Here is a 26,036-nt window from a genome sequence, read left to right as displayed (position 1 = left end):
AACAATTTCACCATAGCTACCTTGTGTCGACTCCAAATTGAGTATGTTTGTTTATGACTGGATTAGTCTGTATATTTAGCAGCTGACGGGTCTGGAACAAAGCCCAGGACTGCAGGCCATAGAGATGACACTGTTGATCAGAAATGAAATCACTGCCAGAAGCAGACTCATGGTCATAGACACACATTGACAGGACTGTAAAAGCCCTGTAGTTTCAGATCTTTTAAATGAGAAAATACGCATTGCTTTGTCTCTGGAATTGTCCCCATCATGCTTTTAAAAGTCTTTTGTGTAAGTGTCTAATATTAGATTGTTGTTGTGAAACATCCTTTGGACAGTTTCTAATTTGAAGCCCTTTCTCATTTCTGTCCCCTAGAAACTGGCCACAGCTGCAGAGGTATTCCAGAAGGAACATGCATGGAAAGACGAGTTTGAGGTAAAAGGGAGAGAAAAATGCACTGATCAGTACACATATTATGTATACACACACAAACACACACACACGCAGACATGCACATTACACACAAGACAACAAGAAACACAGATAACCCTGGAAAAAGTCTGGATTTATATTTATGCCTTTGGTGGGTGTTATAGCTGCAGTTATCTGTCATAAAAAGAGATCACAGTCTCCATGCTAAATAGAGCCATAATCACATCTTTATTGCATAATTATGATTTATTGCACATTATACACTTTGTTGTGGCACATTGTGGCCGCTACTTCAAATGACTGATAGAGACAGCTTTAAACATGGCTTTAAAATGTTGCTGTCATCATGGTCAGTTTTTTTTAATTGTTAGCATTACAAAAAAAATTATGTTGGTCTGTCACCAGATAAACATACACAGGTAACATAAATGTGGAAAGTAAAAACATTTAAGATGATTTGTGCAGCTTTAGTATCCAATGTCATCATTACCATAAAACAGATAAAGCAGCGCATCAGAAAAAAAAAAATCTGTTTAAAAATGGTTTGAAGGAAAATATACTCTTTTTACTTTTCAATTTCAGTAGAAATCAGCCTGTTGACTCGCTTCTTGAGGCATCTGTCATAGCCAGGCATAAAGTGTGTTGTATCTCATCTTTCAGTTTGAGTTCATATTCCATTATTCAAATTATTTTATAATTTATAATGTGGGTGCATTTTTTGTTTACATACACGGAACATATTCACATTTCTGACAAAGATGTCTTTTGTAACAAAACTGTTTAGTTTATAATTTTTCTACACCACAAATCTAATAAAAACATTTCCATTAGAAAACTCTTTTTATGATTACAGGGACAGATTTTCAGATATTGTTACAGTCCAGGTCTTTAACCGTGAATGACTCAAAAGACTTTTTAGTGTAAGAAAAAGTATGCATTTGCTTTGAAAATCAATGAAATGGCGGAACACATGTCATGCACATGTTGTTATTTCAAGATCTTAAGGTTTTCTGGTTCTAAAATATTATGATATTTGGGTTTTAATAAGTTCCCAATTAGTAAATTAGCTTGTTGTGCAACTCTTTGAAAAGCATTCAAAATGTCGCTTATTTTTTTAACAGGATGATGAAATTGCCTACTACAATTCAAAGGACAATGTAAGTGTGCTTTTCTCCCCCCGACACTTTTCCGTTTTCTTTGAACTCTCACTCCCATGGTTTCTTAAAGTTCACAGTTACAGCTAAGACATAGGACAAGAAGATGGATGTGTTAGTCACTGCTCTTTTTAAAGCCTATTTTCCCTTCTGTCTCTAATATTCCTACTATTCACCACTTTTACAACCCCCCCACCCCATACTCTATATCATTCCCTCAGCTTTTTATTGCAGTATCAACCTCCTCCTCTTTCCCTACTTCTTGGGCTCTTCTTCCATGCAAGCCTCCTTTCAGTCATCTTTCCTCCCACCCTCGCTCAGGTGAAGAGGTCTCTGCCATGCTTCTCCTCTAATTGACAGATGAGATGTATGAGCTGGCTACGCTGTTGCTTTATTAGGAAGCAAGTGTTCGCCCCCCCACCCCCCCACTCCTCCCGCCTTGCTGACTCTCTTTCCCTCTCCCTCTCTCAACACCTCACCACCTCTCCACTGTGCATCCTTTCATATCTCATCAGTTTTTGCTTTTCTTTCTCTAAAGTCCCCTTTTTATGTAAATTGGGAGGTTGAAAATACACACAGATGCTGTCACTTCCTGGCGCTCCTCTTTCAGGGGAATGATCTACAAAAGAAGAGACAACACATCTTTTATCAGTCAATAATGCTTCATTTTTCATTCGACCACCTGGGGGATGAAATTAACTGTGGTAATGAAATTACATCTGACAGAATTTGTTGGGGATGTACTGCCGGACAGTTGTCTGCTTCTTTGCTTACAGATAAAGCCACAAAGGCAAACGCTAACAAGGAAGTGTGTTAAATTTACTGAAAGCTGTGATCAAAACTACTGCATCCATCTTGATTTTCCTTTTTCCCCCACAGCTGGATGCAAATGAGACAGAGGGGAGAAAATACAGGATTCGACCAGACTTTAAAGAGGACCCTTCATTCAAACGGTTGACTGATCACAACCATACAGCTGTCCACATTCCCACTGACATCTATGATGGCTGTGAGTCTGCACACACACGCACACACACACACACACACACACACACACCCACGTGCACGCACGCAGAACACATGCACACAAACCCAACTGGTAACCATGGATACAGCTGACACACCAAACCATTATAAAATCTTGTCAACAGATTTAGCTCCCAGCAAACTTGCCCTTGGCTAAATAATGTTTTTAAAAGAAGTGAAATCCTATAATGAGGTCTTCTCAAGGTTTCTGCTCTGTTATTTGCTGCTGGTGAAAAGAGGATCTTCCAATTCAAATGTGTTGATATTGCATTAAGTACAACATGTTTATGCCCATTTTCATAAAAAGGAATTATAGAATTATTTTAAAAATGTCTTTAAACTGAAACCATTAATATTGTTCACAAATAAGAACACTTATTTAAATGTAAATTTTACTTGTGATATACTCTACTTATTAAATTTGGCCTATGCAAAATAGCAGTTCAGTTTGTTGTGTAGTTTAAAGAATTAAAAAGTAAGTACATAGAATAATCAAAAACCTAGCAATTAAGTGACAGGTCTAAGTATTCTGATCAACCACTGTAGAAAAAGTAATGGTTAATTTAAAAGGATCGATGATGATGTCCGTTCTTTTTGCGGACTTGGACTGTTTCACTATCAAAAGTACTTTGACCTTATAAAAGGCACAGAGTTTCCATTGGAGAGTACAGTCTCTATTATTGAGAAAGGAGGGGATCATTGTGGAGTAGAATCAATGCAAGACATTTATTTAAGAGCTTTGGGTCAGCCTCCTAAACAGAAGAGTATTTCCATAGCTCAAATATAATCCTAAAAAAAAAACATTTTTGCTGTTTTCTCTATCAACACATCTCTGATCTTATCACACAGTGACGATCATGACACCATGGTCCCTGGAGGCATAACCCTACTGACCAAGTAGGCCAGTGTAACTGACACAAATAAACCAAGAACAATTTCTACACGTCTTTCAGTCTTTTGTAAAGCAGCTTGGTTTGTGCCAAAATGCCCTGTTATCTCTCTTAAAAATTGTATGCATTTAGGTAACACAAATTGTGCTTCTGTAGTATTCTGTAAGAGTAGTCCTGGCTTGCTGCTGTACAAAAAAAAACTAATAATATGTCACTTGGAGGTAGTTTAGTCAGATCACCTTGTAAAGGTCAATGTTGTCGGTGTGTTTGTAACAATAATGGCCCTTAACACAAGTTCATTTTTAATATTTTGATGCAAAGCAAGAAAAATGCAGTTTTACCAGTTTCCACACCATTTTTATTTTTTTACATTTCTAGACCACCTTTTCTCAAATCCTATATGAGAAATGACTCTGAGTCTTGAGAACCTTGAGGTCTTGTTTGTTAAATCATGACTGAACGATGGCTTGAAGAGTGATCTACAGCTTCTGTTGTGAACCTCCTGGGTTAGATCAGTGCTGTGGAGCGCATTGAAGTGATGGGAGCAGTTCTACTTAATCACACTGTTATATCCATCAATATATATTACTGGATTGGACAGTGTCTATTGACTGCTCTAGCTAGTGACGTGCACCTGCAGATACCATTACCGTGCACTGAGTCATGTCCAGAAATAACAGTCTGTAAACATAAAGGTAATACTATGTCTAACTGTTGTAGTATTGTATTTCAATAATTTAACTGTGAGAGACCAAAACTTAAACCTCAGCTCTTACTTTTATCTTCAACACTTCATCCCTCTTGCAAACCTGCCCATTTTTCTGCTGCACTATCCTCTTAATGGCTCAACAATCAATGAATATGAGCAGAGGTCCCGTTGAAATGATCAACTTGGGTAACACAAATTGAAATCATTACAGTCATCGATTTTGTGTGAACTTGAATGCCCACAAAGTCTAAAACTGTGAACATACTCCAGATAACAAGCAACATTTTATCAATCTGAAAATCATCAAAGAAAGACAGAAAGAAAGGAGGAAAAATATTTGCTTTAGTATATTTTCACAATTGTTTGTACAATGTAATGAAATGAACTAAAACTGTCAGATTAGACTCTGCTGTGCCAATTCTTGAAGCACAAAGGTCTAAGATTTGTATAGAGACTTAATGATAACATTGCCGACTTCAGTAGTTGTGCAGTTTTTGCAGTAGTATGATTTTTGTACAAATGCTTCTGTCTTGTATTCTGCCTTGCATCACTGCAGATGTTCTTGTAATCTCACTTATAAATGTACGTACTTGAATAACCAAAGAATAAAAAAAGACTGCAATTGGAAAACTGTACATTTTAGCATAAACTGTAAAGCAGTTGTGGGCTGCATGTAATAAAAGTCAATTTCTGATCATTTCATCATCATGTGCTGACATTTACCTTAAATAGTCCAGAATAATTGGATTCTCTAGAGTCTCCATGACATTACAACTTCTCAAGCTGAATGTCAATGAGTTAAGGATTGGATGTTGAATGTCTTAGCTATGCACAATTGTCTCTGCACTCGCATGTGTTCTGTCTTCATTTTTTTATTTTATGCTTTGATGTGCTTGTCTGATGTGATGAAAAGGGTTCAGTGCTCGTCTTAAGCATATGATGACCACAGCGGAAGCTCTCAGTGAGCTTAGGTGACATGAGTCTGGTTACTGGAAGGTTTACCCACCGAATCGTAGTGCTGCTTGTTCACTCAAGCTTGTTCACTTTTTCTGTTTGTTCTGGACAAACACAGAAACTGGATTTCTATGTTTGTATGTAGATCAGGAGAAAAAAGACAACAACAACAAAAAAAAAAAAACTTGCACAGCTGAATAAAGTGCGTCAGAACTGACTTAGAGAGACAGCAGGATGGAGTGACTTCCACAGCATGGATTTCAGCCTGCTGGTGAACCGTCTGGCTCCAAGGTTACATGTGTAACACTTCTACTGACATGATAACCCCAGGTATAAATAAGGGACATGGTTGGTGGGTAGATGCAGGTGATTTGGGGATTTTTACTTCATTAAAACTGTTAGTCCTGTTTTTGGCATGTTATCTGGGTTCTGGTAGTAAGTATGCAGAGATACTCTGAGCGTCAGAGACGTACCCAGCTTGGATTTTTTTTTTTTGCCAAACTGTCGATATGTCACTGTGGTGGTGGCAAGTGTTCCCAGGTAGAGGAAAAGTGGTGATTGGAGATGTAAGTTAAAGTTACAGGTGGAATAAGAACATGTTCGGTAGGTATTGTGTGGACACAAATGAGAAATGACATATAGTAGTGAATTATGCCAAAAAGGTGAGATAGTTATGTTGAAGAGAAAGTATTTTGTCTTTATGTGTCTGTGAAGATTCAGGCCTGAGTCCACATGTACACCTCATCTGTACACCTCACCAGTTTTTAATAGGGGTGCACCGACTTGTGAGCCTTTCTCAGGGAGTACGTTAGTGAAATTAAGCAATGCCTCAGTACACATTGGAGGCACTATGTTTCTCAACTGGCTTGTGCGATGATGCATTATTTATCCACTTGATATTGGTTGATTGATCCAAAGGTAAAATAATACAACATTTAAATTCTCAGTATCGCCCCCTTTTTTTTTCTTTGAAATGTTATAGTTAATGACGAAATACATTACTAATTGCACTCCCACGCACAGCCTGCTTTTTTGCCTCCTTTTCCTAATGACACATGTACTCCTGGCATCCAAGCCTTCATTAATGCTGTCCTCGAGAGACATGCACATAGATAAACATACTATACTCAGTGTGAGCCACTTCACACTCGGTATAGGAGCCCAGTGTGGTCACATATACATATCTAAACAGATAGGAAACATAATCCCTTTACATTATCTTTCAATTACAAATACACATACATATATTAGGGCTGAAACAATTAATCAGATTAATCGTGATTAATTGGTTATCGACACAATCAACCAATTTAGTAATTGATTAATTATTAACTGGAGTGACTCTAAAACATTCAAACTGATGAAGGGATAACACCCTCAGACCAGTAGCTATCCACTGTACAAAACATATACTTCATTTTTGTTGAAAAATCTTCTCTGTCTATAATTTTGTTCTACTGAGAAGAGGCATAGTTTTAGTTTCAAATTATGTGGAAAAAAAAACTTCTTACTAAGCACTTTTTGTTGCATTTGTTGTCAATTAATCCACAAAAGAAATGCACCTACGCTGCATTGATGTAAAGCTGGAAGGGCTGATGTTTACAAAAGTTAATGTTCTAACTTGTATTTTAAAAACTGAGATATTTTTTTTAGCTGTAGATGCATCCTTTGCTACAAATGACCAAGTAAACACTAAAGGAATGTTATGTTATTGCATTTAGGCAAACTATTTTTTTTATTTTATTTTCTTAAGTAAAAAAAAAAAGGAATTGAATAATTTGTTTACTTTTGTCTTTTAATGTATTTCAAATCTAGCATTAAAAAGGTTTAAGTGGTTAAATGAAAAATCATCAGAATATGAAGACGTTTGAAAATTGTGTCACTGAACAGCAGTAGTAGCTAGACAAAGAAAAGATTGAGTTGCGGTGGCACATGTTGCATCTCCATCAATCATAGTCAGGGTTATGTGGCTCTGAGCTGCCTTGGTCCTGTGCCATTACATCCATAATGCCTGTTGCCTCTCACAACACACACTATCAATCACACGGATGCAGTGATGGAAACGCAGACAGACACACACAGGCAGGCAGCTGGGTGTTTCTGATGATAAGCACTCTTAAAATAAAACAGATTAATTTTCTAACAACATAGCAGTTCCTTCCTGAATACCACCGCTTTTATTGGTGGCTAAACATGGGCATTTGCTGTTGAGCTGGACAAATATTTGCTCATGTGTCCTGCTGAGCAAATGAGCCGACGCTGAGTGAGTCCGTCTGTGAATCTCGATGAATGTGTTAATCTTGGATGCCCACGTGTCTTTGACTATTTTCCACAGCATTCTGACAGGCTCAGCTGTGTCCTCTAAACTGTATTGACCAGGCAAACACAGACAATTGCGAAACTACAGAAATGTGGAAAAAAAAAAAAAATCAAATCTGATCTTACAAATAAACTACACTGATAATCTAAATATTTGGGTTGTTAGTTTCATTTTTGACTTAACTCAGGTTGTTTCTTTTTTAAGCATAATGTATCTTGCTGTTCTATAAAAAATCAGCTTAAATTAATGGGACTGTGCATTTACAACAAATTTGCAGCAGTGGTGAATGGTGAGTGGTGAATAAATAAGTACATATTTTTAACCATTTTTTTTTATCAGGATAAAAACCCCTTGAGATTAAAACTTGGCCAAAGAGTCAGCAACAAATACAACAAAAACATTACAGTTAAAAGAAAATGCCAAGCTATAAAAAAATAGGTGCATGTCATTGAATCGGCCTCAAGACCCTTTAGTTTGGATGTAAATGCACTAAACAAGATAGATTATGTCAATTTCAAAGTTTCTTGTAGCAAGTTCCAAGAAGAGGGAGCAGAATGAATGAAAGTCTTCTTACCCAATTCAGTCTGACCAACAGGGACAGAACAAAGCAGCAATTTGTGTGAGTTAAAAGCATTAGAGTCAACATTTCTCAGTGCAACTGCAGTACAAACATAGGCTGTCAGGAGGCTTGTAAGTAAAAGTTAACCAATGGGAGTTCCTTTGGGAAGCCTGAAAAAGGCCACCCCACCTGTGAGTACAAATTACAGTGGTGTGTTGATATTTTGCGGTTTGTAATGGACCTTGGAGAAGAGAGGTAGACAAAGTCTAGCATCTTAAGATATCACATAATTTCTGAAAGTAATATACCTTATTCATCTGACACAAGATTGTCTAGTTTGTACTATGTTGACTTTTGACACAAAGTATGGATTTGTGCATCTTTATGTTACAGCTACCATCGTGCTGAATGAGCTGAACTGGACAGAGGCATTGGAGGATGTCTTTAAAAAGAACAGAGAAGATGACCCAACACTTCTTTGGCAGGTGTTTGGCAGTGCTACAGGCCTGGCTCGCTACTACCCAGGTAAATAAATAAATAAATTAATTAATACTTTGGTTACGGCCTCAAAATGCAGCCTGTGGCTACAGAAAACATCTAGTGTTTCTCTTAGTAATCCTATGCGATGATGCACTGTAGAATTGATGCTACACCGATCACAAGTAACATAATGGCTACTAACGGATGAGATGAATCACTGGTTAGGTTTTCATCACACGTCATGTTGTTAGGTGTTATGTATAAGGCAACAGGTTTATAATAATCAATATCATTAAATTAATGTTAGAAGCGGGAAAAAGTAGTGACTGGCAAGTTTGACAGGAGTAAAAATTATGATGGCTAAACAATTGGGTAGGAGCGTCTCCAAAACCACAATTTTAACAAAGCAGTCCGTCTAACCTATACCATATAAATATCAGATGTTACAAAATTAATATCTGATATTTAGTTGAGTTTTACAACATATGGTGCAGTCCAAATTCACACAAACAGTGCATAATAATGCATGAATATATAACCTTTGTAAAAATGTAAATATTGTTTTTGTGAATAAAAAAAAAATCTTACTAACTCACCTGGTTAAATAAAGTTTTATAAATAAATCCAAGACTAGTTGCCATGTGTTTGTCACTTTGATGTTGGGACATACATTCAGGGGTCTGGAAGAGTTTCTATATTGCTTTGTCAAACCTTTTTTGGCATTAAAACACGGATCAAAAAGTATTTGGCAACTGGCCACAATATTTACCAACAGAAGCAGATTAACTAATGGGGAGATTAAAAAGAGTGAACATGTGTAGCCATTACTGTCATTTTAAAGCTGTTTTCTTAACCCCATAACATGCATGGCAGGCCTGAACATACTCTATGCTCCTGCAAACTTGCATTTGTTGTGGTTCTCTCTAAAGTAGGAAGCCTGCACATCCAATTTTTTCCTCCTGGTATTATTTTAGAACAGCATAAAACGTGCCACAGTGAACATGGTGTGATGAATTTAGGAGTCCATCCAACTGGCCAGCTGTCATTATAAAATGTGTCCTATCATGTTAGACAGTGACTCACTGCTGAGCCATATTTAACGCTGCATATTGCTAGAGTTTAACAGTCTCGCAGTTGAATGTGTCAGAAATTGAACCAAAATAGGAAATTAGTGTTAATTCCATTTAATAAGAAAGATTATAATAAGCCTACATTTGATCTCCTTTTATAGCCTCTCCGTGGATGGATGCTCGCAAAACTCCCAGCAAAATTGATCTGTATGATGTCCGCAGGAGGCCATGGTAATAAAACTGGGAAGAAATTTGCTCATCTGCCATTTTATTAGGTGTACCTGTTCAATTGCCCATCATCACAAATACAAGTTTAGACAATGACATTTTAGCAATTTAATGCATTCACACGTCTCGAAAAGTTCATTAGAATGAGACAGGATTCATTCCAGTAGCCTCTGGTCACCAGCTCCAATTCACCTCCTTTAGGATGTGAAGGAACAGGAGACTGACACTCTGGATTTAAAACTATGGATATAAAACCGACAAATCTGCATAAAAATTTCATCATGTTTATGTCTACACAAATCTCTGGAGCCGCTATGAATCCAAACAGGGGGGCATCCTAGTACTAGCAAGGTGTACCTAATAAAGTGGCCGGTGCATGTACATACAGACAGTTTCACTTTACATTGCTATCCTTATTGACATATGTACAGTTCTTCTTTGGGTTGTGGGTTACTGTTCAGAAAGAGTTGTTGTTGTCTTGCCTGCTGTAAGCAAAATGCATTTCAAATATTTCCAAAAGCAAATTTGTATCTGTTTCCACTTTAAGTGATGGGATACACACGTTATTAGAATAATCCGTTTTAAAGATCTGACGGCAATTATAAGCGGACGTTTACAGTTTCTATGTCAGGGACATAGTTATTTGCAAACACTTTTCCAACATTAATAGTGCAAAGCCTTTTTATTAACTTTGTAATAATTTCACCTCTAGTCCATACAAAATGGAACAATTAAATGTGTTACCTTTGGGTAAATCATTATAATGTCAGTTGGCATATTAACTGTGAATCAAAATTTGTAAGTCTTAATCCAGAAATGTTCTTTTTTTTTATCATTCATTAAGGTACATTCAAGGGGCTGCCTCACCCAAAGATATGCTAATCCTTGTGGATGCGTGAGTACATGAAATATCCTCACAGATCCATTATCTTTTTTACATTTTCTTCTCTACTCTTAATGTGTTTTTTTACCTCCTTCATAATGTCCTGTATTTCTTAAGGCAAATTCAATTTTTTATTATTCAGACTACAGCCTCACAGAAGAAATGAGCTGATACTGAGTGAGAAGCTGTCCAATGTTTCATTTTTTCGTTTTTTTTTTGTTTTTTTTTCTTATAGGAGTGGTAGTGTCTCAGGTCTGACTCTGAAACTAATCAGAACATCCGTCAGTGAGATGCTAGAGACATTGTCTGATGATGATTACGTCAATGTTGTTTATGTAAGTATTATTTCATTTTTCACATGGTCATCTTTTGCCAGGGGTCTTACAGTACATGTCCAGATTAAACAAAGAGTGAAATGTGCATTTTGAATGTCTGAATGTAAATTATTGTCTATTGTTATTACTATCCACTTTATTCAGAGTATGTTCAAATTATTATCATTTTCATCTACTCATGCCTGCACATATTCAACACATGGCTATGCAGACCTAAATATTCACTAGGGGCAAAGAGATTGAGACAAGTAATGAAGTATAGATTCATGGACACCATAAAACCGATATTTAATGAAATACCTGCTGCTCTATTTGTTGCTAAAGATTAGAACTCTGCCCTTCAAGCCCCCAAACATCCCCCCCAATCTACAGATGTGGACACAAGTATGGCTGAACAAACCCACTGCTCCTCAAGAAATTAAAGCTGTGCTGTGACAGCATTGAACCCAGGAAGCAGGCATCCATCTCTCTCTCTGCCTTTAAATTGTTAAATTTGTTCCTTTCATCTATATGGGATAAAAGACCTTTCAGGTTTTTATCATATACCTCCATCCGTTGTTTTGTTTTAGCACATGATTTGTTTAGACGCCACATTCTCATCTTTGCACAACACTGAATCTTCCTTCCTGTCACTGTTCCCACCTACTTTTCCTTCATTTTTTGTATTTTTCTCATTCACCAGTCACCCCTAACATTTTTCCCTCTACATCTTTCCATGTACTCAAGACCCACCACGTTTTGTAATTACATTCAGGAAAAAAACAAACAAAAAAAACAATCTGGAAATTAGTTAATTGGTACCTGTGGAGGGCTTTATTGAGATGGGTCTTTACAGAGATTGAAGCTGTCTGCTTTCTCTCTGCACAAAGACAGACATTCAGGCTCTGTCTCTCCTCCATGGGGACTCTTTTGTCTTTGAAACAATACATTTCGTTCCATTGCAGTCCTGAGACTTTACATAGATTTGCAATCAACAAGCTCAGTTGGGGAGCGTAGAGAGTTAGACTAAAAGAGATGAGTTTTTATTTATTTTTCTCCCACTGCATGCTTGTAAAAAGCTCCTAAATTATTTAAGCTGCTAAAAAGCTCAATTAAAAGGATATGGATGGACGGACGGACGGACGGAGCAAACGATGGTGATGGGAAGTTTAAGAATACATTGTGTCAAATGTATTTAATGCAACAAAAGTTTACGCCCATAAATTACTGTAAAAATATTTTTTCCATTTCAATTAAATTAAATTCTCTTCAATCACTGTCACTGAACACTACACCTATTGATGGAAGCAGAAGTTCATTTGAGTGTACTGAATCTCTAGAGTATGTTAAAGTGATCTGTTCACTGGCTAAACCACTTCATTTGTGCAGAGTGAAATAGCGCCTCCTCCAGCACAGTCTGGGTACTGCATGACTCAGGGTACTCACTTCGCTTTTCCAAGGTAACTGATTTTGTTGTGTCAAGCTACACGAAACCAAGCGCATACACAACTCCGTCCCTATTATCTTAATAGACTTGGGTACAGAAAAGGATGAAAATGAGAGGAAGGGCGACAATAAAGTAAAAGTGATAGGCACACCAGTATTTGTCCCTAGTGGGGCACACCACTAGGGACAAATACCATTTACTTATGTGATTTAAATGTGGCTGAAAATGCATTCACATAGTGTTCAGTCTTCAGTCAGAATAAGCATATTGCATCAAGTGAAGCATTATATTGTTTTGCATTTGGCCTACGTAGTTGACTCAAGGATTAGAAAGTGTGAATATCCTGACTCTTGCAGTACAACTCACGCGCAATATGTTTCTGCCCTGCTGCGTCACGGCGTAATCACATCACGTCCACAAACTGTGTTGGAGTGTCTTTGAGTTACAATATGAATCAATCCCCTCCTAATTTTCAGTACAGTTACTGTGCTGGAGTGGTGCTGTGTGCTTGTTGGTGCAATGGTTGCTCAGGAAGTAGGACTTCATACTTTAAATAGTGTGTTGCAGTGCAAGCCTGTGAGCCCACCTCTTCAGTTTCCGTGTCCTTAGAAAGACACGAAAACTGTCTTCCTAAGGAAGACATACTAAGTGGTTAGTATGTAGATTACAATCGTCAATGTGTGAATGGTTTGAATTACTGAATGCAGTGAATGTAGACGAATTACCTTTTGTCCCCTCCAGGTAATTTGTAGCATGCTGGGTGCTTGTAAGGGCTAACCAGGTCATGTATACCCAAAGCAAGAGCTGTGTCGGCGGCATTCTAGGCACAAAGTCAAGATTGTTCCCAGTGCTGGTTGGACTCTGCCAGAGCTGAACTCTGTCACTGATCTATTTTGTGACGTTCATGGACAGGACTTTTCTCTTAATGCAGATGTCCATATCTGTTTGGTATTGTATTATAAGACAAATGTTTAATTTCTCTTCATTAGTCAATTTAAGCTTGGGTCTTTGGGTCACCACCTCTTTTTTCGCCAAAAGATGATTTAGACAAAAAAAAAAAAAATCACTTCTGGAAAAATGGGAGACAGCTGGGAAAGGCATGGAGTTGAGACACTGAAGGAAGCTAAGATAGATCGAGGAACGCAAAAAACTAGCAAGATATTACAGAAGAAGTAAACACCCACATATATACAAATCTCAGAGTGCTATTTTATAGGAGCCTTTTTGTTCCTGTAGGATTTCGGGATCATCTAATCAGAGGTGGTTGGTCATACCTCAGACTCATTTTAAAACTCATGAAGATCGGGCTTTTCTGGTTGAGGCTCTGGAAATCTTTAAAGACACTGTCAGACGTTTAATTAGACTGATACCATTCATGCCAGTTTTTATATTCTTGTTTTTATGTTTGTCTCTTTGTGAAGCACTTTGTGATTCTGACTATAATAGGTGCTATTTAAATAAATGTAATTACTTTTATGAGGAGTACACAGATATGCAAATACAGATTGCAAAGAGGTGACAAAAAAATAGGAAATCAGTTCCAAAGATCCATAGAGAGATCAAATGTAACTGAAGCACAATATAAGCTCTTAAATACTGAAAAACAGAACAAAGACTAATTACCTAAATATGAAAAACAAAAGATGGAAAATCCAGAAAGAAGCTAAATACAAACCAAAAGAGCCCACGATTACAGCACTAGCAGTAATGCTAGTTCCTAAAAGTTTTTTTTAGGAACTTGTTACATTTTAATACAGTTTTACTTACACTTTAAACTTACGGGCAAAGCAATCTAAAACTGTAAATAATACCATAAACATAACTTGTCAGGAACTATTATTAGAATTAAACATGTTAAAAAAAGAGGGAGGAAAAAGAAAAGAGAAAAACTTTTCTTGTTTTATGCACATGTTCACACAGGGATGTGTGTCTGTCCCTGAGGGTGTTGTTACCAGTTACTAAATCATTGGTCTATGATATTATCCATTAATCATTACTCTTATTAACAGTAGCCCAGGGCCTAAACTGGCATTTGATAATGAAAGATCCTCAACACATACCTTAACACCTGGACAGGTCAAAGATTTTTGATAGATGCTTTTCTGTCTTTTCATTTATCTCCTCCACTCTTTCTTTTTCTCATTTTTAGACTTATTCTCACTTGCCCTCAACACCGCGCTCCATCTACCCATCTCCACACCCCTCACCTCATTTGACCTCTAAAACTTCCATCCTTGCCTGTTCAGCCATGGCTACCAGTGCCAGTCTAGTGAGCAAGTCACATCGTTCCAAGTCAGAAATGCAGAGAGTCCAACGGGATTAGCGTTTGGAGATTAGCCGTCTTTTCTGAGTCATCACTAATCCATTTCTAAAGCCTGGACAATAGCACACACACACAAGAGTGGTTGTAATAGGATCCCTAGAGAATTGTAAAATTTCAAGTTTCATTCATGTTCACATCATTTTTTCCCCCCTCTTTGGGTATAATGAGCTTTTCCTGGAAAAGAAAAATAGCATCTTTCTTTCTGAGGAGATGATGAATGTGTGATATGAGCTTACTATATAAAATTTTCGAGTTCCTCCCTTTGAATCCACTTTTGAGTCCTGTGTTCACACTCCTGCTGCTGTCTTTTTGTGTCCTTTTTCTCTGATTCTCACCTCCTGCTCTCACCTTCGTCACTTCTTTAAATAGAATATGTGATAGAAAATCTCCGCTCACTTCTTGTTGTCAGTTGTAAGCATAGTTATTGCTCCCCATGTTTATGCCTTGCTTGTGTGTTGTCAACCTCATCCATTAGTGAGAAAATTAATTTAACCCAAAGATACGTATTTATTTTACTATTCAGAGCTGTGAAATACAGTACAGGAACTTTTTGCCTGCCTGTCTGTGTGGATCAGAGTTATCAGCTTTCCTACTGGCCATCTCGCAGGGAAATATTGATTAGTTTGGATCAATGAGGGGCATTATTGTTTTAGAACAGTTCTGCAACACAATAGAAGTGCTAGTTACTCTGTTGTCTCATGTGCCTCATATTAATACTTCTTAATTGCTCTTTTCTTTTAATGTTTTTTTCCACTTGAGGCTAGGTCTAATGGTTTAAAATGTATTCTCCAAACACGGACAATCAATTTAAGCCATAGCACAGCTGAGTCAAGATGCTATTTGTCAGGTGATTGGTAAAGAGTTTCTGCATGTATGGAAGTTGTAGAGCGGAGTACTTCTGCATATGTTTTCTGTGGGATTGAATATGAGAATGTCTCACCTTTGGAAGAAGTATAGTGCTGTGGCTTATCCTCATTTTTATATAGCAGAATCTTGTTTCCATGGGTACCGAATCGTTGAGCTCCAAGGATGTGAAGCAATTAGTGGGGCTTGATGAATGTGTCTGTTTACCACTGCCTGATAGAGCCAAGGCCAGGTGGGAGTGTTCTCCGTGCCTCCGTGTCTACGATTGTGCGTGCGTTCATATTTGTTCCACATGCACAGACGCTTTAATTGTATGACTAATTTTCAGGTCACAACTTCTTGCTTCTGTTTCCCAGTTTAACACTAGGGTGAAGAACACAGCCTGCTTCGACCATCTGGTTCAGGCCAACGTGAGGAACAAGAAGCTGCTGAAAGATGCTGTGCAGAACATCACAGCCAAAGGGATTACAAATTACACTAAAGGCTTTGAGTTTGCGTTTGAACAGCTTTATTCAGTGAGTAAAATATGTTTTCTTGTCTGACTTTAGTCCGTATGGGGAACACAGGACCTGATTTAAGTTTTGAATGAACGTTGCCTCTTTTGTCTTCATTGTTCAGCAGCTTTAAATTGTTGTCTTTACTGCCATCTGCTGGTTGAAAGTAGTGCTTCAGTTTTAGTGTTTGGGCATGGACAGGCAAATTGTGTTTCAAAGGAAGGACTGCAGGAGCTATCCAAATGACAACAGACGTCCCCTGATGTTTCTGCTAAATCTCAAAATAAATCATATTGGTTCAAAACAAATCGTATCACCGCACTTTGATACAGAAAGCACTGCTTTTGTTCATTTTTAAAAAAAATGAAAACATTTTGAAGATGGCTTGAAATGTCAATTTAAAGTGTTACTTGATAAGTATTCAAGTCGGAGGTTAAGACAGTAGGAGCAGATGTTTATTTTCAAGGAGAAGAATGAAAGTGTCTCAACTTAATAGTCCTTGTCTGTTTTTGTTTTGAATAGACTAATGTGAGCAGAGCAAACTGCAACAAGATCATCATGCTGTTTACTGATGGAGGAGAGGAACGAGCTCAGTCCATACTGGAAAAATATAATGCGGACAAAAAGGTACTTGTGGATTCATGTTTCGGGGGCGGGAGGTTTATTTGCATTATGACCCAAATGCTGGTTGAGAGGTAGATGGCAGGTGGAGGAAAAAAAACATAACAGTTTGATTTATTAAAACAGGGGTGTCCAAACGTTTTGCAAAGGGGGCCAGATTTGGTGTGTTAAAAATGTAGGGGGCCGACCTTGGTGGATGTTCTTTACATAGAACAGCAATATATTTAAACAAATTTCAGCAAGCCATTCTGTGTTTTACATTTGCTTTTTTTATTTTAATTTCAGTGATCTTAAGCATGTATTTAGGTTCATTTGAAACATGCATATCATATGCAATTGAATATTCACTTAGCTTCACTTTTTTAACACTTGAACTTTTTTCCAATGGTTAAACAGAAGTAATTGTACTCTTGTGTGGAAAATTACATTTGAAACAAAAAAATATCTCACCATGGCAGTTCAATATTTACAGAATTTTTAAGTAGGGTTAGGGTTATCAACAAGTGCAGGGCTCATTTGAAATATGACATATTAGTAAATGTTGACTAGATTTTTAAAAGTTTATTATCCTGGAGTGAAAACTGAAAACTTGTCTGAATTTCTGACTTATTTTGATCTTTAAAAACAAAAACTAAATTTATTCAGAGACTTATTGTAAATGACTTGTTCAAAGGCAGTGGTATTGATGCGCAAGATTCCGTTATTTAAGTTCACAACCGAGAATGTCTTCTCACACAAATACGTTGAGTAGGGTTGCAACCCGTCCAGGAAAATGCGGAACCGTCCCCGTGTTTGACTGTTCAATGAAGAGTCCCTTAATAAACCGATACGCGATTTGTTCCATATTCTACAAATGTGTATATTTAATAACAAAGAGCAAAGAGGTACCCGAGTACTTTATATAGTAGGCTGCCCCAGTCATTGTTTCACTCACGGTGTTGCGATACCTTGCGCCCAACTGCTTTCTGGGTAACACACACCAACCGACACGCTGCACACCCCCATGAGACTAGGACGACGCGTCCCTTATTTTGATTATTTCTGACAGGTGGCAACCCTAACGTCGACCCAAACAAGCTTAGCATTTTCTTACCAAACCGAATCTCTCGAAAGCTGTCCTTATCCAGCGGTCGTAAAAGTTCGCAAGAGAAAGCTTTCTCTCGCTGGTACCGTCCGCGGCTCTCTACGTCACTCTGCAGCTCAATGAGCTCCAGCTGCAAATGGCTGCTGCCCTCTAGTGGGTAAATGAGGAACAGCATTTAGTGTGTAAGCTACGCCCTGTGCAGGTAACAGTACTGCTGCCCAATGTATTAGTGTGGGCCAGACGTTATTGATTTTATGATAGAGGCTGCGGGCCGGATGAAATTTGACCACGGGCCGCATTTGGTCCCCGGGCCGGACTTTGGACACGTCTGTTTTAAAACAACGTGAAATATACTGCAAAAGTTTAAGTCACAGCACAACGGCCCAAACACCAAGAATGACAAAGTGAGACTTCAGCAGCTCAAAGAGAACAATGACAGCATTTTCACATAATAATAAATTGCGCACTTTCATTTGATTCAATTTGCAAACATTTGGGCATTCACGGAAATATTTACAAACTTGATCATGTCATGAAAATCTTTTTGGTCACATCCAGATCTTTCAGTGGTAAAGCAGCCTCAGTCCATCATGGTATCCCACCATGTTTGACTGTGGGTATGATTTTATTTAACTGAAATTGTGTTAGTTTTAAACCAGATGCACACTTCCCAGAAAGTGTGCATCTTTTCTTCCATCAGTCACTAAATCATTTCCCAAAGGTATTTCGTGAGATGGATCGTCGTGTTCCTTTTAACTGCGGCTTTCGCCTTGGAATGCTCCCACAATCCTATAAATACCTTTTCTTTCTCGTTGTTTTATCATGTATACAGACTTCAACTGGGAAAAGTTAACTGGTGGTGGTGCTATTAAATGTTGTTCTAGATCCTTTTATGACCCATTTTGTGCTGCTCTTGGAGAAATTTTGGTAGGTCAGCCACTCGTGGGGAGGTTTGCCACTTTTCCATGTTTTTCCCATTTGTGGATAAGGGCTTTCATTGTGGTCCATTGTGCCTTAGAAATGGCTTTGTGTCCCTTTCCAGACTGATAAATATCAGTGACTTTGCTGCCCATCTGGTTTTGAATTTATTTAAATCAAGGTATGATGTGTTTCTTTAGAGGTCTTTCAGCCTACTCCATTTTATATCGATCCTATTTAAATTTCTTACTAGAGGTAATTAGTCCTGGGAGTGACTCCTAAAACTGAACCACAAATGTGGTGAGCCACAGCTAATTTATGCTTTACATTTTTTTTTTCACATAGTGACAGGTTAGTTTAGATAGCTTAAATGAAATTGTTACTTGAAAAACTGTTTGCCATCCATACCTGATATTATTTTTTTTAATAAAATGAATCTGTATAAACAGATGTTGTAGACAGCATAATAAAAAAGCTGAAACATAATTATTTTGCAAGAGGATAAATAGCTTTTTTAGACTCTGATAAGGACTTGTCTTTTGTTTTCAGAAACAAAACACTTAATGTCTCGTTCACTTTGGGAAGCGATGAAGGAAGCATGAATTCTCATTACTTTAACCAACTGATCATTTGAGCAGTTCTCTTACTGGCTCAATGTCATTTCACTTGGACACAAATAATTAACATAAATAAAAGTATTCTTCCACTGAGACCTGCCTGCAAAACAAGTAAATATTGAAAAGTATAAAAGAGGGCTACAGAATATGATGTGATGCTACCCATACAGAAAGGCAAAATAAAACAGTTTGTGTAAAATAAAAGCATAGAAATATATAAATAGTTATGGCAGTCTGAACTTTGTGACATTATCCTGCTAGAAGTAGCTATCACAAGATTCAGTTCAATTCAATAACATTTTATTCATCCCAAAGGGACAATTAAAAAGGTGTGGAGAGCAGCAGCAGTGTATACAAACACAGACATATATCCCTCATAAATAAACATCTTACAGTTTAATAAGCAGGTGGGTACCATGTGGTCATAAAGGGATGGGCATGCTCAACAATAATGCTCAGGCATGATGTGACATTTAAATAATGTCTGACTGCTTCAAGCCAAGAAAGTATGCTCCAAAATATTATAGCACCAGCAACAGTCTGAACAGCTGATACAGGTAAGGATGGATCTATGTTGTTTACTTTGACGTTGTTTACTCCAAATTCTAAATCTATCATCACTATGTCCAAATTAAACGGAGAATCATTTGACCAGGTAGCATCTTTCCAATTTGTTTTTATCAATTTTTGGTGACCGTGTAGGAATTTTTGCTTCAGTTTCATCTCATTGACTGGCAGGAGTATCTGCAGTAGTTTCCCATCTTCTTTGAGGCTCAATATGGTGTTTGTTCAGAGATGGTGTTCTTCATGCCTTTGTTGCAACAAATGAATATTGAGCTTCTATTACTTTTCCGCCAACTTGAACCAGTCTCTTAAATCCCCCTTTTATTCCCAATTCTGATGCTCCATTTGAACTTATGTAAGTGGTCTTCACTTATCCCTAAATGCACTGAGTTGTTGCAGTGTGACTGGCTTACTCACCGTTTGAAGAAAGGTGTAAGTTGTCGTTGAGTATGCAGTGTATTTAGTAAACGTGTCTATCAGATCTATTGAGGTGTCATTATTCTTTTTAATATTATTTTCTAGGTCAGAATCTTCACCTTTTCAGTTGGACAACACAACTATGATAAAGGACCCATCCAGTGGATGGCTTGCTCCAACAAAGGTAACACACATTGGTTTCAATTATTTCTCCTCTACAGAAAGAGCATAGTAAACGTTTACATTGGTTGAAAGGAAGAAACCTTTGTGTCATAAGTTATTAATACTTCATTAAAACAACATAATGAAATGCAAGATTATCAGGATCAAATTAGAAATAAGGAAAATCATTTGTAAGTTCAAGTTTTATAGGGGAATAAGAAAAGAACTGTATCATACATTGGCAAAAAAAACAAAACAACAAACACATTTAGACAATATTTTGCCATTCCTCCTTTGTATTTTTTCATTAAATTTGAAAGTGTGATCGTTTACCCAGGTTACTTTTACGAGATTCCTTCCATTGGAGCCATCAGAATAAACACACAGGTGATGTCAGAACATTTTATAGTCTCTTTGAGAGTTTGAGGAATGAATGCCATCTATGAAAGAATGAGGGAAAACATTTTTTGTTGTATGTTAAATTCAGGAATATCTGGATGTCTTGGGAAGGCCCATGGTTCTAGCAGACAAACAGGCCAAACAAGTCCAGTGGACTAATGTCTATCTTGATGCTCTGGTAGGACATTACTTTTTTTCTGTTCTGTGACAATTAGCAAAACATATTTTACTATGAAAATATATAACAGTGCTCTCTCCTGATTCTGCACCAGGAACTAGGTCTGGTCATTACTGGAACACTGCCTGTTTTCAACAGAACAAAGACTGTTGATGACAGGAATGGAGAGGTAATGTAAATACATGAATTCATGGTGTTTGAAGTTAACCTGATAAATACAACTCCTCAATTTTCAAATCCTGTCTTTTTCCACCAAAGCATCAAAATCAGTTGATTTTGGGCGTAATGGCAATTGATGTATCTCTTGACGACATCAAGAAACTCACACCACGCTTCACAGTAAGTGTAATTCATCCACATGAGAAAAAAAGCATTTACTTCATAAAAGTCTTCTGGCCAGCTAGAATGTCCAAAATGAGCTTTCTTTCCCTCTGGAGGCAATATGTGATAAAACAAAATTTTGCTGACTGTCTATACAAAACCATTAACAAAACAGGGTATGCAGTTGCTAATATATGTTCTTTGTTCCAACTTACACTGGTGCTTTGGGACCAGTAAATCCTTCCTACAAGTTTTTAATAATCCATTAACTGCCATTATCCCATACATCCATCATGTTTAGAGTCAGTACTTTGAAGCCTATCCCAGCAAACATGAGTTGAGAGGCAAAGTATACTCTGAGTAGGATGTCAGACCATCACTGAGTCAATACAGGAAAACTATAACAAAACACTGAGTCCCGCCCCTGGACATTTGTGATTCACAAAACAAAGACGTCAATTGTAGCCTGAAATATATATATATATATATATATATATATATATATATATATGTTTGTTTTTTTTCTGAAATGACAATGCTACACATCATTGCACCATGATGCTACCCCTCTTTTTTCATGAATAACAGTATAAATGTGGGTTTTAAGGACTGATTAAAACTGTATTTATTTATCTAGTTATCAATGAGAATGCCACTCCAATTTTGTTACGTTCTACAAACAGAATGACAAAAAAAAAAAAACAACGTATGTCTTATGTCTTTGAGACAAAAAAAAAAAGATAACGTTATGTTCCTCTCCTTTGTTCATTTTTACAACAGATTGGTCCTAATGGATACTACTTTGCTATTGATCCCAACGGATATGTCCTGCTGCATCCCAATCTCCAGCCAAAGGTATCACATCTACATTCCCATATCCTACTGAATTCTAAAATATTCTGGCTCTTCCACACAGCACAGCTTCCACTGTAACATATTGTTAGAAGATGTTATGTAGCCCAGCAGATGGCGAAGGTTTTTTATTTTTTATTTTATTTTTATTTTTTTCATGTTTATACATCTCTTGGTAACAGATCAATCTTCTTGAACAGAATTTATTCCCCAGCTAGAATATAACTGGATGTGATCAGGCCTTAGATGATGACTGGGAGGTCACTTTTGCCATATTGGATTTCATAGATATGGAGACCTGGCAGTGAACTATCATACATGTTTAGAAATAAGGGAGAAAACTAAACTAAGTGGTACATCTTTCAAGGTAATTTTTTCTGGATCTCTAATTAAATTTGTTTTGCTGCTTTTTTTCATATTCCGTTAAAATATTCTAGTTGTTCACATAGTTGTATATATATATTTTTTAAATGCTTAGTATTTAACTAGTAAGTAAACATACAATATGCTGTAAGCTAATGAAATTCTACTCAACGTTAAAACGTTGAGGCCTCCCTAATGCCCTGAGTTTTCTCACAATTTGTCAGATAAATGCAACTGGACTTTCAGCCACTGGCACACATTAAGATACGACCCCGTAAAAATTAGCCTTGACCCCACCAGACTTTCCAGCTTTCTTTTCAACAAATCCCTTTGCAGCTCACTACCTTCAGCCTCAGGCATGCTCGCACTGACAGGTTGTATAAGGGCCATGTGTTGCCCAGAGCTTTAAGCTGGCCTGCTCTGCTCCACGGATCTGACACTGCAGACCACACACACTTCAAGCCAAGCAGCTATGGTTCTAATTATTTTATTTCTTAGCTTAATGCATCTATGGGTGTGGTAATTTTTAGGCTGTCAGTTTGCATTAGTATATACCTGCAACTTGATGTAACAGAAAATAAAATAAATAAATATATAAACATACAAAAGTCATTTTAGACTTTTACAATCTTTGCTCAAGTCTGGCCTATGGCATGTAAACAAGGAAAAATAAGAACGTGAAGTTATAAGGGAACTTTCACAATGAGTACAAGTATGTATACCTAGGTCATTGCCAGTTATAGCCCTGCTCCTCATATACTTAAACATAAAAGTTCATCACTGTACATCTTTTTACAATTTTTTTTTCTAGAAGAGGATTCGTAACAGGAAGCTCAGACTCAATAATAAGTATGCTGTAACATTTCATGAGGTGAGAGAAAGTAGTTGCACTATAGTCTGCTGAAATAGTGCAATTTAGAAAGATTGTTTTGCAGTCCCATAGATTGAGCAGCAGTTGCTTTAGTGAACCACCATGTTGAACATGGTGATTTAATTTACATGTGATGTGCTTTGTAATCCTATCTGAACAATCCCAATTTAAATAGATAATTCAGTTTGATGTGATTTTTTTGGTTACGGTGAAAGGAATTCTTTGTAAGGAAATTGGGTCGTTTTGGTGTTTTGTTTATGCCATTCTAATTTGATAATTGTTTATTCTTTAGTTTCTTTTTTATTAGATCAGTCCTGTTTTTGATTTACTTTAATTCAGTCCTTTCATAATGATTCTAGTTCATTATGTGTTTCTAATTATTATCCTACTTATTCTTCTTCTTAAGTATAGTTATTCTTTAGTGTTAGATTAATTTCCAAGTCCCCTGTGTACTCTCCCTTGCCCCCTGTGCCACTTTCTCTCTCTCCCCTCACACCTGCAGCCTATTTCTAATCACCCTTCTGTTTCTTATTCAGTAATCAACCTTCCCACTATAAATACACTCATTCTCAGTTTCTCCTTTCTGGTTCCTCCTAATCAGGCTACTTCCCCATTTGAGTCTATGTTTTCCTCGTGTCTCCTTGCTGTTTTTCCCCCCCAATGAATGTATTGTTTTTGTTCTGCTCCCTGTGTTCCCTGTGGTCTTTGTAAAAAAAAAAATATATATATATATCTTTATTTTTGGGTCGTTGAACGTTCTTCACCCGCAAACTGCTGTTGCCTTGTGCATTTGGATCCACCTACTTTGCCATTGAGTTGGGACACTTGCACCTCAGAAATTGTGGACATGTCCAGCAAATCTGTCAATGCTTGGCTCAGCTGTAGATAATCATAAGACAGAAACACAGTGCTGACAAACAATAGTTTTGTGTTAAGAAATGAAGCGATATTGTCAATGCAGAGACAATTCATTGTATTTTTTGTAGCTCTATAGAGGTTTCCCTCTTACTTCTCATTTATTACATTTCTTGTGGCCAACACAGATTTAGAAGTTCAACTAGTCATGGCATTGTTTCAGAAGTGTGATTATTTGTCAGTATTGGAAAATGGGTTCAGGTTTCCGATCATATTACTCCACCGAGCAATGTGACCTTACTTTGTAATAAGGCTCCATCAGAGTGATCTCAGGCGAGCTTATTTCCCATTAGCCCTAAGGCAGATACATTGTCTCACTGAATAAGTCAAACAGCAGATTGAGGAATACTGATTGTGACCTTGAGGCCTGTTTAACATCGTAATATGAAAATGTCATCCGAACTTCCTGCATCGCTGCTGTGTTTTTACTTTCATCTCACTCTCCGGCTCACATCACCACGTTTCTCGCTGGCATACAGCGGTTTCTTTCATGTTCTCTCTCTTTTCCTTTTGCTTCTCAATTATTATCTAAGCCATTTTTCCCAATTTTTGGTCATTTTACCTGTTTATATTTGTATTTTATTTTAATTTTCTTTCCCTGCTAGATTTATTTATGATGTATATTATTTTGCAGTTGTTGAATCTCTTGATTTGTTTAATCTATCTTTTCTTGCTTTCCATGTTGAAATTCTTCATCTTCATCATCGTCTTTTGGTGCATTATTTTGCTTATCATCACATGTAAGAAACTTACTTTATTTTTTTGTAGATAAACACTTGATAAATGTTTTTTCTTTGTCCTTTTTGTCTGTCAATGATCTTTATAATAATCCATGTAATGTAAGAATCTATTTCTTACCATTGAAACCATAAAAACAAAACAAAACAAAAACTGTTTAATGCAACAATCTTAGCATATTTTTCCATTTTTGAAGTGAAAATACTGTGGAATATAGGCTGGTATCAGGTTTCACATACTGCTTTTTTATAGAGAAGAACTAGATTACTGCTACCATTTTATATCACTATAAAGTCACTCAGACATATAGGGTTTTTAAGAGGGAACATTAATAGAGTTCAGTGTCACTTTGTATCAAGTCTAATTCATGTCTGTGTTCGAAATAATGACAAAATACTGCCATATGGTGCATGTCCTATGGTTCTTGGGTTCTGGATTTGGTTTGATGTTGGGGGAAATAATTGACATTCGCTCTGCAGAAGAATCTGGTACAGACAACTATAATCTGTGTTATAAATACTTGAATAAAAAACAAGGATTCCTTGTTACCTGAAACGTTTGAAATCTGTGATATTCAGCTACTTTAGGTCACAGTTTTTCTTAAGAGTATGCTTGTCACCGAGTTCATTTTAGGAAAAAAGCCAGTAAATAGCCAGTTACTAAGTTTTGAAAAATAGTGGAATATAGCTGGAGCTTTAGAAATATTTTTTTCTGAGCTTTTTAATTTTATTGTGATTTAAATCTTTGCCGTGGTAAGAGGCTGACGACCAAGGTTTGCAATGTTACTTTAGAAAAACTTGGAGTTAAAGATTTCTTTGTTTCCCGTTAATCTTCTGTTATTAGATTGTTTGTATGTGGCTGCCTGAAA

The 26,036-nt window shown here is 37.0% G+C and overlaps 1 protein-coding gene across 4 annotated transcripts in view; it reads left to right on the top strand.

The window, feature by feature from the left end:
- Window positions 1–26,036, top strand: part of LOC103133825 (voltage-dependent calcium channel subunit alpha-2/delta-1) — an 81,710-nt gene that overhangs the window by 23,150 nt on the left and 32,524 nt on the right. For 3 of the 4 annotated variants that reach the window (XM_016668153.1, XM_016668152.1, XM_016668151.1), the window contains exons 4-18: window positions 377–436; window positions 1,555–1,590; window positions 2,467–2,596; window positions 8,439–8,570; window positions 9,757–9,826; window positions 10,668–10,718; window positions 10,942–11,041; window positions 16,011–16,169; window positions 16,671–16,775; window positions 20,475–20,553; window positions 20,869–20,918; window positions 21,019–21,108; window positions 21,203–21,277; window positions 21,367–21,447; window positions 22,210–22,284. In XM_016668153.1, coding sequence (XP_016523639.1) covers window positions 377–436; window positions 1,555–1,590; window positions 2,467–2,596; window positions 8,439–8,570; window positions 9,757–9,826; window positions 10,668–10,718; window positions 10,942–11,041; window positions 16,011–16,169; window positions 16,671–16,775; window positions 20,475–20,553; window positions 20,869–20,918; window positions 21,019–21,108; window positions 21,203–21,277; window positions 21,367–21,447; window positions 22,210–22,284 — 1,293 coding nt within the window. Of the gene's footprint in view, window positions 1–376; window positions 437–1,554; window positions 1,591–2,466; window positions 2,597–8,438; window positions 8,571–9,756; window positions 9,827–10,667; window positions 10,719–10,941; window positions 11,042–16,010; window positions 16,170–16,670; window positions 16,776–20,474; window positions 20,554–20,868; window positions 20,919–21,018; window positions 21,109–21,202; window positions 21,278–21,366; window positions 21,448–22,209; window positions 22,285–23,455; window positions 23,516–26,036 lie in introns of all 4 variants that reach the window. The other variant, XM_016668149.1, reaches the window with a different exon arrangement.

This window comes from Poecilia formosa, unplaced genomic scaffold, assembly GCF_000485575.1.
Source record: "Poecilia formosa unplaced genomic scaffold, Poecilia_formosa-5.1.2 Scaffold13, whole genome shotgun sequence".
Lineage (NCBI taxonomy): Eukaryota > Metazoa > Chordata > Actinopteri > Cyprinodontiformes > Poeciliidae > Poecilia > Poecilia formosa.
This window is presented reverse-complemented; position numbering and strand designations above follow the sequence as displayed.